Source organism: Spermophilus citellus (genome assembly GCF_964194105.1).
Source record: "Spermophilus citellus genome assembly, chromosome: 8".
NCBI lineage: Eukaryota > Metazoa > Chordata > Mammalia > Rodentia > Sciuridae > Spermophilus > Spermophilus citellus.
The window spans coordinates 93,879,513-93,894,547 of NC_138189.1; the positions used below are offsets into that span (position 1 = coordinate 93,879,513).

The 15,035-nt window shown below is 35.6% G+C and overlaps 1 protein-coding gene across 20 annotated transcripts in view; it reads right to left on the reverse strand.

Moving 5' to 3' along the window:
• The window catches only part of ANK2 (ankyrin 2), a 673,244-nt gene that overhangs the window by 99,843 nt on the left and 558,366 nt on the right, over positions 1-15,035 (reverse strand). For all 20 annotated transcript variants that reach the window (XM_081303463.1, XM_081303451.1, XM_081303454.1 and 17 more), the window contains 2 exons: positions 11,621-11,719; positions 2,803-3,000 (listed from right to left, as the gene is read on the reverse strand). In XM_081303463.1, the coding sequence (XP_081159589.1) occupies positions 2,803-3,000; positions 11,621-11,719 (297 nt within the window). The remainder of the gene's footprint in view (positions 1-2,802; positions 3,001-11,620; positions 11,720-15,035) is intronic.

Here is a 15,035-nt window from a genome sequence, read left to right on the forward strand (position 1 = left end):
AATATACTAAACAAGTTTTGCTCCTTCTCCATTTGGGAAAAATGGAATGAAATCAGTTAGTTATAAACAAGGACAAGAAAAAAGAATGAAATTTAACATTTAAAGGTTTGGTTTAATAGGCAAGACAAAAGAAAATTTTATTTTAAGTGCTTGGAGACTGAAATTTCACTTTATAGGTTTGGGATTTGCAATAACCACTAGTGTCCGGAAACTGGCTGTGATTTGTGAGTGGAAAAACAAGGCCTGCCTTTTTTCTGGCCTCTAAAATTAATAGGATTGAAACAACAGCTGCCTTCTATTTCTTACAATCCTTTTTATAACACCTTAGTTCCCAATTTATTTAAGTTTTAGGATATTTGGGGGGTTATGGAAAAAATGAATAATTATTTGAGATTCAGTTTGACGTATTTGCTGTAGAAATATAAATGCAAGATAAATGGTTTGCAGAAAAAAAAATCTCACTATTATAAAGCTCCTCACATCCTGATTTTTGTTTCCTGTCCCAGAAGACCCACACTGTCTAAAACACCAATTTGTCTTGTAAAACACATTCTACTTCTGGTATGATGTTGGGCTGATTAACACCAGGCTTTGAGACACACTGGAGCTTTGAAGCTTGTTTAAAAGATAGCTGTCCTGCACATTTATATGTACATGCTAATACATACATGTACATACGGCTTCTGTGTCCAACCAATAGCCATGTTCTGTAATTAGCAGTATTTATAAATATTGATAAGTTCCTGGATGAGGATCTTGAGGATGACACAGCTCATACACTATGATCTCAAATCCATTCTCTTGGCCAGACACTTCAACCACATGCTCCTCTGGCACCCCAGGGGGAATGGGGAAAAGATTCTAACACTGACCAGAAACCCTGAAACACACACAGCAAATATGCCTGTAATAGGTGTTCTAAGACATGGTTTATTCTCAGACTATTCAAGCCCTAAACGCCAAATATCCCCCCAAAATCAATATTACCATTTCACAGTATCACCAGACCAATTATTTTTAATTAAGATGACTTTTTTGTTTTGTTTTGTTTTTTAACATTTGGTACTAATAAGTTCTTGGAAGAAAGTGAATCTTCTGGGTTTTTCCAAGAGTAGGACAAATGTAGGAAATATTTCTTCCTTCTGGCATTTGTCCATACAAATCCACATTCACTGTCAAAAGCTCTGCCGCCCAGGCCCAGTGCACACAGTGCTTGGGGTGACTCTCTTTTGGGAGGAAGGTGAGTTTTTTTTTTTTTTTTTTTTTTTGAGGCAAACCATGAAGGAAGAAGAAAAAATAAACTCCTTATCCTTATGGGTAGTGATTCAATCCCTTTATAAATTTGGAGACTCTCATTAGACGAAACCACTTGGAATCATTATTATAGAATCACAGTGTCAGGGTTAGAAAGCACCTCTTAGTCACCCAGCCCTTTCTCACCCATGTCAACCTCATCAGGATTCCATCTACGCTCCCTTATTTATAAACACATGGCTTTAATGATGAGGAGTCACCTATGCTCAACCTTCAGTTGCACTGTTAAACTGCCCTGGTTAATAGTTCCTCCAATTTTACCATCCTGATTGAGTACGGATTTAGCATATGTTTTTAAATTGAAAATAATAATAATCCTTGAAATACAAGGGACTCTCCTGCATTTCTATATTTTTACATATCTTAGTTCTATTTATTTATACCTTCTTCACCTATAAGACAATCATCCAGTCTCCCTTGAGTTATAATAACTATTATTATATGTTTCTTGCTTAGTTTCTGAATTTCTGGGGTTTTTTTCTCTTTAAAGATTTTTTAAAGTCCTTTCAATTGTTCAGATGTCAGAATTTAAATAATAATCAATTTCTTATATGCAAACATTTTTATAGCCATGGGCCACCAGTTAAGTCCTAAAGGCACAAGTGATCAGTTTCCTCTTCTAAGGGCCACCTCCCTGCCTCAGCTCATACTTGTAAGCCTTCTTCATCCCAGTTGGCAGTATTTATTCCTATTTATTATAAACAAATTGAGATTGTTAAAATTAATATGAATTACAATTGTGCTTGTGGAAATTATTTAGCCCTGTGACAAATTCACTTATTCTAGACTTTCTCAAAGCCTTTTGTTCCAATTAACTGGGTGTGTTTGTGTTTCACCCTAAGTTACCTCCAAATAGTGAATTTCAAATAGAATTCGAAAAGAAAAGGAAAAATTATCCTATCACGAAACTTTGAGTACAAGTAAAATTCAGGCTTGTGTATATTCTTTGTTTAATGTCAACAAGAAATCATAAAGTATGATTTTTGAGCCCATTAATACTCAGACAAAAGTGCAGTCGGTAGAGACTAGAAAAGGAATGAGATACGAAATAGGTGTTGGCTCATCCCAGGACCGGGAAAATGCAAGATTAAGTCAAGGGAAGTCCTACATAGTACTACAACCCATAAATGTACTTTCAATCTAATTTGACATTTTCTTCCTCATTAGTAATACCAATTCAATGTATTTGGGAATTTTATCTTTTTTTTTTTCTCTTGAGAATATACTATAGATTTTATAGTGAAAAGGGAAGGAAAAGTAGATTTTGCATTAAGGAAATGATAAAACAGAATCTAGCACTCTTTTAAAAAAATATTATATAAAATCTTACCATCTTTGATTATTTTGACAATGAATCTAAAATATTCAGAGGAGGAAGTAAGTCAGAAGCCTAACAGAGATTTGCCCATGAATCTATGTATAGCAGAGCAGAGGGATCCTGACATGGGAGTTCTCTTGGTCCTACTGTTATTAAGGCATTCTTCTTACCTTGGTAGCTAAGGAGTGTACTGCCCCTGCCTCCAGGAGGACAGATGCCACATCCACCTGGCCTTCCCGGGCAGAGATGTGCAGTGGCGTGTACCCATTGGTAGTGGCCGCATCTGGATGAGCCATATGTTGCAGAAGCAGCTGGACAATTTCTGTCTTACCCAGGCGAGAAGCAATATGTAGAGGTGTCTGTTCCTCCTACAACTCAAGTCAAGCAAAATGTTAGTGCAGGCACACCAGACTTCATTGATATTATGTTTCACTCAGAGGCTTCATGATGTTTCTTGGAATCTCCACTGACCTCTTTCAAGAAGAAAATCATTACTACTAGAACCACGCTTTCATTTGTATTTTTACTATCAAATGACCTAGTTGAACTAAAAAATATCTCTTAGATTTTAAAAATTTTTTTTAGTTGTTAATGGACCTTTATTTTATTTATTTTATTTTATTTGTGATGCTAAGAATTGAACACAGTGCCTCACAAATGCTAGGCAAGTGCTCTACCATTGAGTCACACCCCAGCCCCTATTCCTTAGATTTTAAATAGTACATACTTTCATGTGCTTGTTCACAGTTTGCTGGGCACCCCAAAATATTTCTAAATTCAATAAAGCTTTAGTCCTCACTTTTGTTTAAATAGAAAACCATGGTTTTGAAGAAGAAAGAAACTCAATCCAGACGTCCTAAGACCTAGATTCACTTCTAAGAGCTTTCAATTAGAGGCAAAATTTATTCTGGGAACTGTATCAAGAGAAAAAGACCCAGAGAAGCTGGAAAACTTTGTGCTTACTTCACCCACAAGCCAAGGACACAAATGCTGGTCATTTCCTTCAAGGAGGAACTGTGGATAAAGAAGATATTGTAATCTGATTTAAAGAGATTTTGTTACAGAAATGTTGAAGATGGGCCTGGGATTTACATCCAGGACTTCAAAGATGAAATGGAACTCTGGCAAAAAGCAAATGGAATGAATGATTAGTCAAATGCTTTATTTTAAAAACAGAGAGAGGATATAGCTGGGTATAAATGAGATGAAGGACATATTTAAGGATCATGAAATTGCCTGTCTCTAATGTGCAGTCAGGAATCAAGTTTTCAGAGCTAAGAGAACTAGACCAAACCACTGTCCCATGTAAAAAGAAAATTGGGTGTAACCTCAGTGATGAAAGAGGGTTTATCTTTATAATCTTTCCAGGGAATCTCATAATAAAACTGAAGAATAAAAAACTGGGCCAGATAGCATCTTCAACAAATGGTGCTGGGAAAACTGGAAATCCTTATGCATCAAAATGAAACTGAATCCCTTTCTCTCGCCATGCACAAAAGTTAACTCAAAATGGATCAAGGAGCTTGATATCAAATCAGAGACACAGCGTCTGATAGAAGAAAAAGTTGGCTACGATCTACATACTGTGGGGTCGGGCCCCAAATTCCTCAATAGGACACCCATAGCACAAGAGTTAATTACTAGAATCAACAAATGGGACTTACTCAATCTAAAAAGTTTTTTCTCAGCAAAAGAAACAATAAGAGAGGTAAATAGGGAGCCTACGTCCTGGGAGCAAATCTTTACTCCTCACACTTCAGATAGAGCCCTAATATCCAGAGTATACAAAGAGCTCAAAAAATTAGACAATAAGAAAACAAATAACCCAATCAACAAATGGGCCAAGGACCTGAGCAGACACTTCTCAGAGAAGGACATACTATCAATCACAAGCACATGAAGAAATGCTCAGCATCGCTAGCAGTCAGAGAAATGCAAATCAAAACCACCCTAAGATACCATCTCACTCCAGTAAGATTGGCAGCCATTAGGAAGTCAAACAACAACAAGTGCTGGCGAGGATGTGGAGAAAAGGGTACACTTGCTCATTGTTGGTGGGACTGCAAATTGGTGCGGCCAATTTGGAAAGCAATATGGAGATTTCTTGGAAAGCTGGGAATGGAACCACCATTTGACCCAGCTGTTCCCCTTCTCGGTCTATTCCCTAAAGACCTAAAAAGAGCATGCTACAGGGACACTGCTACATCGATGTTCATAGCAGCACAATTCACAATAGCAAGACTGTGGAACCAACCTAGATGCCCTTCAACAGATGAATGGATAAAAAAAAAATGTGGCATCTATACACAATGGAGTATTACTCTGCATTAAAAAATGATAAAATCATAGAATTTGGAGGGAAATGGATGGCATTAGAGCAGATTATGCTTAGTGAAGCTAGCCAATCCCTAAAAAACAAATGCCAAATGTCTTCTTTGATATAAGGAGAGTAACTAAGAACAGAGTAAGGACGAAGAGCATGAGAAGAAGATTAACATTAAACAGGGATGAGAGGTGGGAGGGAAAGCAAGAGGGAAGGGAAATTGAATGGAAATGGAAGGAGACTCTCATGGTTATACAAAATTACATACAAGAGGAAGTGAGGGGAAAGGGAAAAATAATACAAGGGGGAGAAATGAATTACAGTAGAGGGGGTAGAGAGAGAAGAGGGGAGGGGAGGGGGGTAGTAGAGGATAGGAAAGGCAGCAGAATACAACAGACACTAGTATGGCAATATGTAAATCAATGGAAGTGTAACTGATGTGATTCTGCAATCTGTATACTGGGTAAAAATGGGAGTTCATAACCCACTTGAATCAAAATGTGAAATATGATATGTCAAGAACTATGTAATGTTTTGAACAACCAACAATTAAATAAATAAATAAATAAATAAATAAGAATAAAACAAAATATTTATTGTCATTCTAAAGCAAACTAACCTGGTAGTATACAATTGTTAGGTGGGGGAAATATCAGTAGTATTGATAAGAATATAGGCATATATTATCTCCTCACAGGATTTTTTGGAGGCATTCAACATAATTACTATTAGTTGGGGTCTGAAACTATACTCTTGAGTTTCAATCCTGGCTATGCCACTTATTGACCTAGTGAATTTATAGAGATCATTTAATCTGTTTGTGCTTCTCTTTCTTTTTTGTCAGATGCTAATAATGTTAATATGTAAACAAATGCTTTTCTTATGTAAAAAAAAAAAAGAAAAACTGGGCCAGCTTCCAGGGCTAAGAATGAGTGGAGAAAAGTTATGATAGATATGTCTAAAGGAATACAGTACCTTAAAGTCATGAGGAAAAATTAAAAAAGAAACTATAGGAAAAGATGAAATTGCATTGCTTCTAATATTGAAATAATCATATTAGTGTTATTTACTTCTCATTCAGAAGTAAATAATAAGTAATAGTAATTATTATTCAGAAGTAAATAATAAATAATAGTAATGATTATTTCAGTATTAGAACTGGAGTTTCATAAAAAAATATGCAGTTTATAAATTTCCTTTATGTACAAGGCACATGTGACTTATCCTTGTAACAGACCTGAAAGGAAGGCATAGAATATATTATTAAACCATTTTCCAGATGAAGAGAATAAAAGGAATTTAATAAGTTCTCAAGGATTATACAAGGTCATTAAACTATTAAACTCAAACGAAGGCACTGAATTCTTGAGATAATGTTTCTTGGCTACATATTCTACAGAAATAGATAAAATAAGATGCATGAAGAACGAATCTCAGCTGTTATCACAGTGACTTGGGAGGCTGAAACAGGAGGATCACAAATTCAAGGTCAGCCTCAGCAACTTAGTGAGGACATAAGCAAAGTAATAACCAAACTCTGTCTCAAAAAAAAAAAAAAAAAAGAAAGAAAGAAATTTAAAAGTCTGGGAATGTTGCTCAGTGGGTAAGCACCCCTGGTTTCAATCTCCAATACCAAAAAAAGAAAAAAAAAGAAAGATTGACTCTCAATAGGAATGAAGAGTTGAACATTTACAAAAATAAGTGGTTAGCAAAACATACAACCACCAAAAAATCAAGGAACTTGAGAATAGCTACAGTGAACATTTGCTGTTGATGGGTTTCCCTTCTCAGACTTCCAACCTACAGAACTGGGTATAGAAGCAACACACTCTCAAAAGTGTTTTTCAATGAGTGTGTTTGGCAGGCAGGTGATAACAGCTCTCATCTATGGATAAGAAGTGGCAATCCTTGACCCTTGACTGGCGGTAGCTATGGATAACAGGTAAATGCTCAACTATTTCTGCTCTGAGGATTAAGGTTTTTGTTGTTTTGTTTGCTTTTTCAGTTAAGAAATAAGCTGTCTTGCCCACTTTTTAAAATTTTTGATATAGTCCTATAAGAAAATGGGAAAGGAAAGGACACAAAGATTTTGCTAAGAAAATCCTGCAACCTGTAACCAGGATATCAGACCTTTTCAAGTTTGGGCAGTTATCTCTCTGTGGAATAGCAAATGTAGAATTAGCTGCTTCAAACTAAAATTAAATAAAGCCAAGGAAAAGAACTGGAAAAGTGCAGAAGACTGGTAGGAAGAGGTAAAGCTATGGAGGGGTTGGGGGGAGCCTGGTACCCTAGGAAAGGCAACAATTATTCATTATAAAGTATCACTGACTGTGATACAGCCTGGTCAAGGAAGTAGGTGAACCCTGCTTGACCTCCAGAGCCTACTGTTTTACTTGGCTTAGAGGCAACCAAAATTAGGAAGACTTGCTGAGCTCCAACTTCTTTTGCAAAGACAGAAATAACAGTTTCTGGTACATGGTTATAAAAAAAAATTGATGAGCCAGGCACAGTGACACACATCTTTAATCCCAGCTGCTCAGGAGGTGGAGGCAGAAGGATTGGAAGTTCAGAGCCAGCCTCAGCAACTTAGTGAGGCTCTAAGCAACTTGGTGAGACCTCAAGAAACTTAGCAAGATCCTGTCTCAAAATAAAAAATAAAAAAGCTGCACATGTGACTCAGTGATCAAGTACTGTTAGGTTCAATCCCTGGTGCCAAAAAATAAAAAATAAATAGAAAATATTGATGATATTTCTGCTATTAGTTACCAGGTAACAGGGTACCCAGGAACCAAGTCTACTGGTAACTATTTAAAGTTCTGAATGAGTTAAGTTGCAAGTGAAGTTAAGTCTCTGTGATCACCGGATCCCTAAAGCAAAACTTGAGCCCCAACAGAATAAGTTCCTAAAGCAAGAGAACTTGGACCTGGTGGTCCTCCTGGTCATTTCTCTTGTGAATCCTGAACAAGAAGTACCTTTCTCAGATAAGGTCCACAGATTGGTTGACCAAGGAACTTATGCCACTGTAGCCCCTGCTGTCCACTCTGTCCAGCAGTTCATAACCCACTTGAATCAAATGTATGGAAGATGATATGTCATGAGCTTTGTAATGTTTTGAACAACCAAATTAAATTAAAAAAAATAAATAAATTCTAAAATACAAAAAAAAAAAAGAAGTTTGCAAAAAAAAAAAAAAATGTCCCATGCCCCTGACTAAATAGAGTATGCTGCTTGCAGTTTAAAGTTAGAAATATTATTGTGATTATGCAGGGATTTTTTTGTGTTATACATTGGCAGTAGGCAAAAAAAAATATGATTTAGTCCTGAGTTATAAAACCATGAGGTATTCATTTCAAAACTCGGTTGAGAAGAATGACAGGTGACCCAGAGATCTTATCTTTGAGTTTAATGTAAACCTAATTTTTTAATCTCCTATTTGGGAGAGGGTGAGTTCTAAAGCAATGATATAGAGTTTAAGAAAGGAAGTTTTCAGGGGAAACCAAGTAAAACAGCAGATATGTGTTCATTTTTTTTTTTTGTCCAGTACCCCTGCACCTCTTTCTGAGAATAGCCCTCCTTCTTTTGCACTACATGTGGCTCTAGAGGGTTTATCTAGAGGTTCTAGAGCATTTATCCCAACTCATGAATGGGCCATGTGATTGGGAATGGGCCCAGGCTTGCTCTGTGTCCTGAACACAGCCACCTGCTCAGGAAGGGGATGTGACTAATAAGAAACCAGTGATTTGTTTGGGTGAGACAGAGGAAAGCTCTCTTTACATTGAAACAGGAGGTAAGGAAATCAAGTAGATTAGAGCTCAGCTACTTCCTTGTCCAGGCTGCCTTGCAATGATGCTTTATGGTGAGGGAATTAATTCCTCTAGGCAAAGTTAGGAGGAAGATGCAGAACCACAAGAGAAATCCTCTTTATCCCAATTGTGGCCACAGCCAAGTCAGCACTATGTTCAATTTGAGGACCCCAAACCACCTTGCAACAAGGGCTGCTGTGTGTGTCAAATAAGATAATTTGTTACAAATCCTTCATGAATTATAAAGCACTGCAAAAATGTTAACAAAATTAAAGAGTTTCAGGGAAACCTTAAAGGATTAAATTAAAGTAAAAAACTCATGGCAAAGTTTGCCTTAAAATAGAATATGTGAATATCAGTGGTAAATCACTCAGGAGTTCAATCCCCAGAACCCTGCCCCCACTAAAAATAGAACGCATGAAAACTCTAATTCCTTGCTTCTCAGAGTATAATCCCAGAACAGGAGAAATGACATCACCTGTGAGTTAGAAATGTAGAACTGAGTTCAAATCTCCAATTAACAATGTGCCCCAGGTGATTTTTATGCACATTGGCCTTTGGAGAGAACTGCTCTATAAAGCATAGTGTTTTTCCTCTTCCTAATAGAAGGATACTATTCTGAAGGGATTTCAACTGCATTTTAGAGTAAGTGGAAAGGCAAAGAGAAAAGAAAACATATGAAATTTAATATTTAAATTAGAAAGGATAGCTGGGCATGGTGGCGCCTGTAATCTCATGGGCTTAGGAGGCTGAGGCAAAAGGATCACAAGTTCAAAGCAGCCTCAGGAATTTAGCAAAGCCCTAAGCAATTTAGTGAGATGCTGTCACAAAATTAAAATAAGGTTGGGGATAAGGCCCAATGGTTGAGTGCTGCTGGGTTTAATCCTTGTACAATAATAATAATAATGATAATGATAATGATAATAATAAATTAGAAGGAATGAAGAATTAAGAGATATTTGTTTTTATACGAAGCCTACAAGACTGAAAGTAGTTGTAGAAGAGAGCCTGCATGTCAAATAAATAAATAAATACATAAATGAGTGATTGTTACACTAGTTCAAAGGAAAGAATATGTAGCCAGTGGTGTTTTTAAAGAAGGGGTTTCAGATGGTATCCAAAGGGTACATGCCTATAATGATAGGTTAAATCAATGTAGAAAATAGGCTTAAAAACATGAAAATGAATAAATTATTTAAAAATTTTTGAATATTAGAAAAATTCTAAGGTGTTTTATTTTAAAAGGAAAATTGGAAATTTTTATTATTAAATATGGATGGGGCAGGGAATTAGCAAGGATAGTGGAATGTGATGGACATCATTACCCAAAGTACATGTATGAAGATATGAATTGATGTGAATATACTTTATATACAACCAGAGATATGAAAAATTGTGCTGTATGTATGTAATAAGAATTGCAATGCATTCATGGATTACAAAAATACAGTGAGAACATTATGACCATTTCTGATTCAAAAAAATAAGTAAAGTTCATGGTACTCAGAAATATTCTGACAACAGAAATATTTTTTAAATAGCAGAATGCCAGGTGACCTTAAAAGGAAATGAGAAAAATGTTGTGGCATGGGGAAACATTGAATAACAAAAGCTTTAAAAATATAAAAACATGAAATATCCATGATTGTTATCAATGAACATATAAGTTACACTACTTGCATAATGAATAGAAAGTAAGATAAAACCTAAAACAACTTAAGTGATGTCAAGGCTGTGTGGATACCACTGAATTCTGCATGGTGATCCATGGGACCTGTTATAAGCAAAAGCCTATTAAAGTCACTGAGTCAGAGAATGCTGAGGAAGTCTGGAAAGCAGACTAGAGGTTTCTGAGTCCAGTCTTCATATTTTAATGATAAAGACAGAAATGAAGTGACTTAACTAACATCCCTGAAAATTCTGATGACTCCCGCCAGATGTTTTCATTCCAAGACAATGGCTTCTTAAATGGGGCCTCAATGGTATGAATCAAGCTAAAGTGAATCCTAACTTAGGTTTCCAGTGTTGGGTAAGGAGAGAAAGTGTTTAAGTAGTCCATAAGGATCTCAATGATGGTAGTGCAAAAGTTAATGGAACAATGTGGAAAGGGAAATAGAGAGACATTACTAGTGTGTTCAGCAGAAAGAGAGAAGGTGGGAAAAGAAATTGGGAAATAAAATTAAAAAAAAAAGAAGGTAAAATCAACCCATGAAGAAATTGAAGTCATTAGAAACAGATCAAGTCTTATCAAGTAATCTCCAGTGTCCAAATTCTTCTATTCTGAAATAGCGAAAATGCAGAACATCTAAATGTATAAAGTCCAGAGTGGAAAGGAAAGTAGACCTCAATATAAAAGAAAGGAAAGTGAAACAGGTAAAAGAGAAATATTAAAATTTTGAAGATAATTTGTGTTTTCTCTTTTTTTTAATCTGGTATTTTGATTTTTAATTAACTTGAAAGGAATGACTATAAAACATTGTTTTTGGTGTTGGTAGTAAGAAATTAATTTTAATATGTATGACATCTATATAATGCAGGTATAAGGTTTTTAAGTTCATGACAATAAAAAGATGTGTGTACTGTTCTGGATTAAACAATTATATTAAGATTTAAGTCAATGATGCATGTCTTTGATGCCAAATTGTATATATTTTCAAATGTTTCTGAAACTGGGGTTCATTTTTCATTGTTCATACTTACATATTGTGTGTCACTTTTTTTGGCCTGAAAATGTTGTCATTTTACTGATGCATTCACTTAGGTCCTATGGCATTTCCAAACCAAGGAACTGAAGAATACACATCTCTTAAAGATGAGACCATGCACTGCGATAGGAGAGAACCTGGGAGCCCCAGAACCTACCCTGGCTCTGGCATCGACAAGGGCACCATTTCTCAGGAGGCATCGGACCACTTCCACCTGCCCTGCCCGGGCTGCCATGTGCAGTGCCGTCTCCCCACGCTGCCAAGAAACAAAAATCGTCCAATCATAAATAAACCCTCTGCTGTTGATGGTAAAGAATAAAGAGTCCCTTTTTATGAAATTCAGCAATACATCCAAGGATTTAAGAAATCTACGAAGAGGCATAGTTATTGAGTTTGGAAAAATACAGTTTTGTGTCTTCTCCATCTTCATAAGGATAAAGCAAATGTTTTATTTATTTGTTTTTCAGTCTTTGACAAACTAGTGAACTTACCCACACATCCAGGATACCTTAAGGTTTAACTTCACAATCAAGCTGCCATAACTTATACTGGTTTGGAGATAAAGTTATTTTTCACCCTACAAATCTAAAATCTGTCATGGATCCCATGTAAATGAGCAACTTCAAATACAAAAGACACAGTAACAGGGGGGAAAAATCATATAACTTGTACCATGCATATTTATTTTCAAATTTCAAGCTTAACTTTTGAATAATAATAATACACTATTATTTGATATCTGATTTGTCTTTGTGTTATGAGATTAGATAACAATGCTTCATACAAGAAGTCTGATTTATCTTGGAGGTGGCCTATTTAACATTAATTATAGGCAGTGATCTGAGCAAGCTCCTGAGAGAGGAGCGAAGCAGCTGTTCACAGGGTCATCTGTGGAAGTCGGCAGCACCCGGCACCACATCAGTGCTCAAGTATGACACACCAGTGCTCAAGTATCTGACACACTCATTGGGAGATGAGAAGCATGAGGGTTAGATATAAGAGGATCTGTTCACTGGGAAGCCTGTTATTGCTGAAGAGGGCAGGATTTCCTTCAAATCATGTTACAGTGAGAACAAGATAGTAGAATAAAAATTATTCTATGTCGATTTGCCATGATGTTTCTAGAACATAAGGCTGATTCCAACCAACTAAAGCAAATCATTCCAAATACACTAAATGGATCTTAAATCTGGCTGTGCTAATTGAATATTTCTGACAAACTCCTGTGATTAATGTCTTCTGATTCTTTGCACAACAAACCTTTAAATCTAGAGGGTTTTAGGTATGTGGCTCACAGTTCATTTCCACTCTTCAGAGACCCATTCCTTTTGAAGTTATGAGAAATTCCTGTCAAATTACTTAATTGTGAATGCATTAAACTGAATGTCTGCTCTAATTTTCTCTTCTTTGTTGATGACTCACTTATCTCTAGTAATTATCTGATAGCAAACCGTGACTTTTGTAAAGTAAATCTATCTGGAATATGTTATTTTATAAAAGCATGGTATTTTTCCTGGAGTAGCAATAGTTGTCTTCAGAATTTAAACATATGGCAATTTTTTTTTCCTTTTTGGACAACCATGATTTCTAATTTGTTTTCTATAACATATAAAACTTGAGTCTCAATAGGTGATGCTGATTCTAACTGTTTAAAAAAAAAGTACAAATCTTCATTTCTAGGTCTGATAAAAGGTTAGCAATCTTATTAGTTTTGGTAGAAACAAAGGCAAGAACAAATTATTTCTTGATAAGAGGTTAAGTCAAAGAGGCCCCAGAAGTTTCTACTCAATGGTGAATTTACATGTTTGTTTTATAAGCCAAGCTTTATCAATAGGAATTGTCAAAATCTAAAAATGTTTTCAGTACTAGTCTTAATATTTTGAAAAGCTTTACTTTATACATAAAACAAGTTATTTTTATGATTTTTACACATATGAAATTAATGAGTTAGATATGAACCTAAAGTATTAAACTTCATATTTAAAGAAAAGTTACATATGTATGCAGACCTGGTCCTTCCACTTTTTAATGATGGTCTTTAATTCTTTTTAAATGATTCTGGAGCAACTGGCATTTATAATAAATTGCCCTTGCCCTTCATTATTTATTTGTATTTCCACTGTTTCTGCATAGGTATAAATAAGAAAATAAAAGGAAGTATATACTGTTTACCTCAATAATTTCAATTTCTCGATTGTTAGCCTGTTTTCATTATCTTAAGCTTAATTAACTTTAAGAATTGGGGGAAATTTTTTAAACATAATGCAAAGTGTGAACTTCACCATGACTTATAGGAAGAAGAGATGCTTTTTTAATAACCTGCATGATTGTACTCTCAATAGTCCTAAAACTGCTTGCTTTTCTACTTCAGTGGTTGTCAATGAATATATCGGCTTATGAGTGTACTGTAACTGGTAGGGCAGTTTTCAAGGTGCATTATAAGCTTCCTGCAAAAGAAGCTTTTCAGGGAAAATATCTGCACTTGATTGAGTTACTGGTACACTTTACATTGGAGTGAATTTTCAGACAAAAACAAGACCAGCAAGAGAATGGATATGCTCATGTCCAAAGCAGGTACTAGGTTTCATGCTCCTCTTCTCAATTGTTAAAATCGACTGCAGACAGCTACATGGACTTCCACTTTGGCTGCATTAAGTTGGAAAGCATCAAAGCACAACAGACAGCATTGCATTCAAAAATGCAACATGATATCAGGCAGCACACAGAGGCTCCAAGGGTGGGGTAGTTTGGGGTCAGGAAATGACCAACTCTAACACAGCAAGCAGGCAATCAGTGTTCACACGGCTTCTTAATCAACTTGCAAAGAGTTCTGGATTGAGTAGCTATATCCTCATATTCACAGGCATCCTACCATTAGAGAAAGTTAAATTCCTCTAAATGTAGGAGTACCAGGTTTAGCAAATAAAAATACAGATGGCCAGTTAAATTTTAATTCCAGACAAACAATGAATAATTATTTTAGTATGTCTCAACTATTGCATGGGACATATTTATACTGAAAAAGTCATTGTTTATCTAAAATTTAAATTTAATGGGGAATCTTGTATTTTATCTAGCAACTCTAACTACAGATGTATACTTCCTAAAGAACACATCTTCTAAAAGTCAATGAACAAACAAAACCAACTAGGAACCCTGTTGAGAAGAGGATTAGATTGGCAGGTGCTTCTCAAGAATTTGTTTTTAGGGGGCTGGAGAGGAAGAGAACATAATGGACAAATGAACAGAACAAAATGAAGAACTTTAGAAAGACTAATTGAGAGTTATGTTTAATAGATTTATGTTTAATTGCCAGATTTGGGAGTCTTTAAGAGACTGAACATTTTTATTGTTTCAATTAGTGTTTTATTTATTTTTATTGAAAAATCCACATGTCTTCTTTATAATTTCCCTTCTCCCATCCCTAAGGGAACATATTGGGAGGAAATAGCCATCAAAGATTTGGAATTGGTCAGTTAAGAAGCAAAGCAAGAATGGTCACAGAATCCCACAACCATTTTGTATGGATTATTCTCAAAGATTTTACAAAAAATCTCCCCTAAGAAAACAAC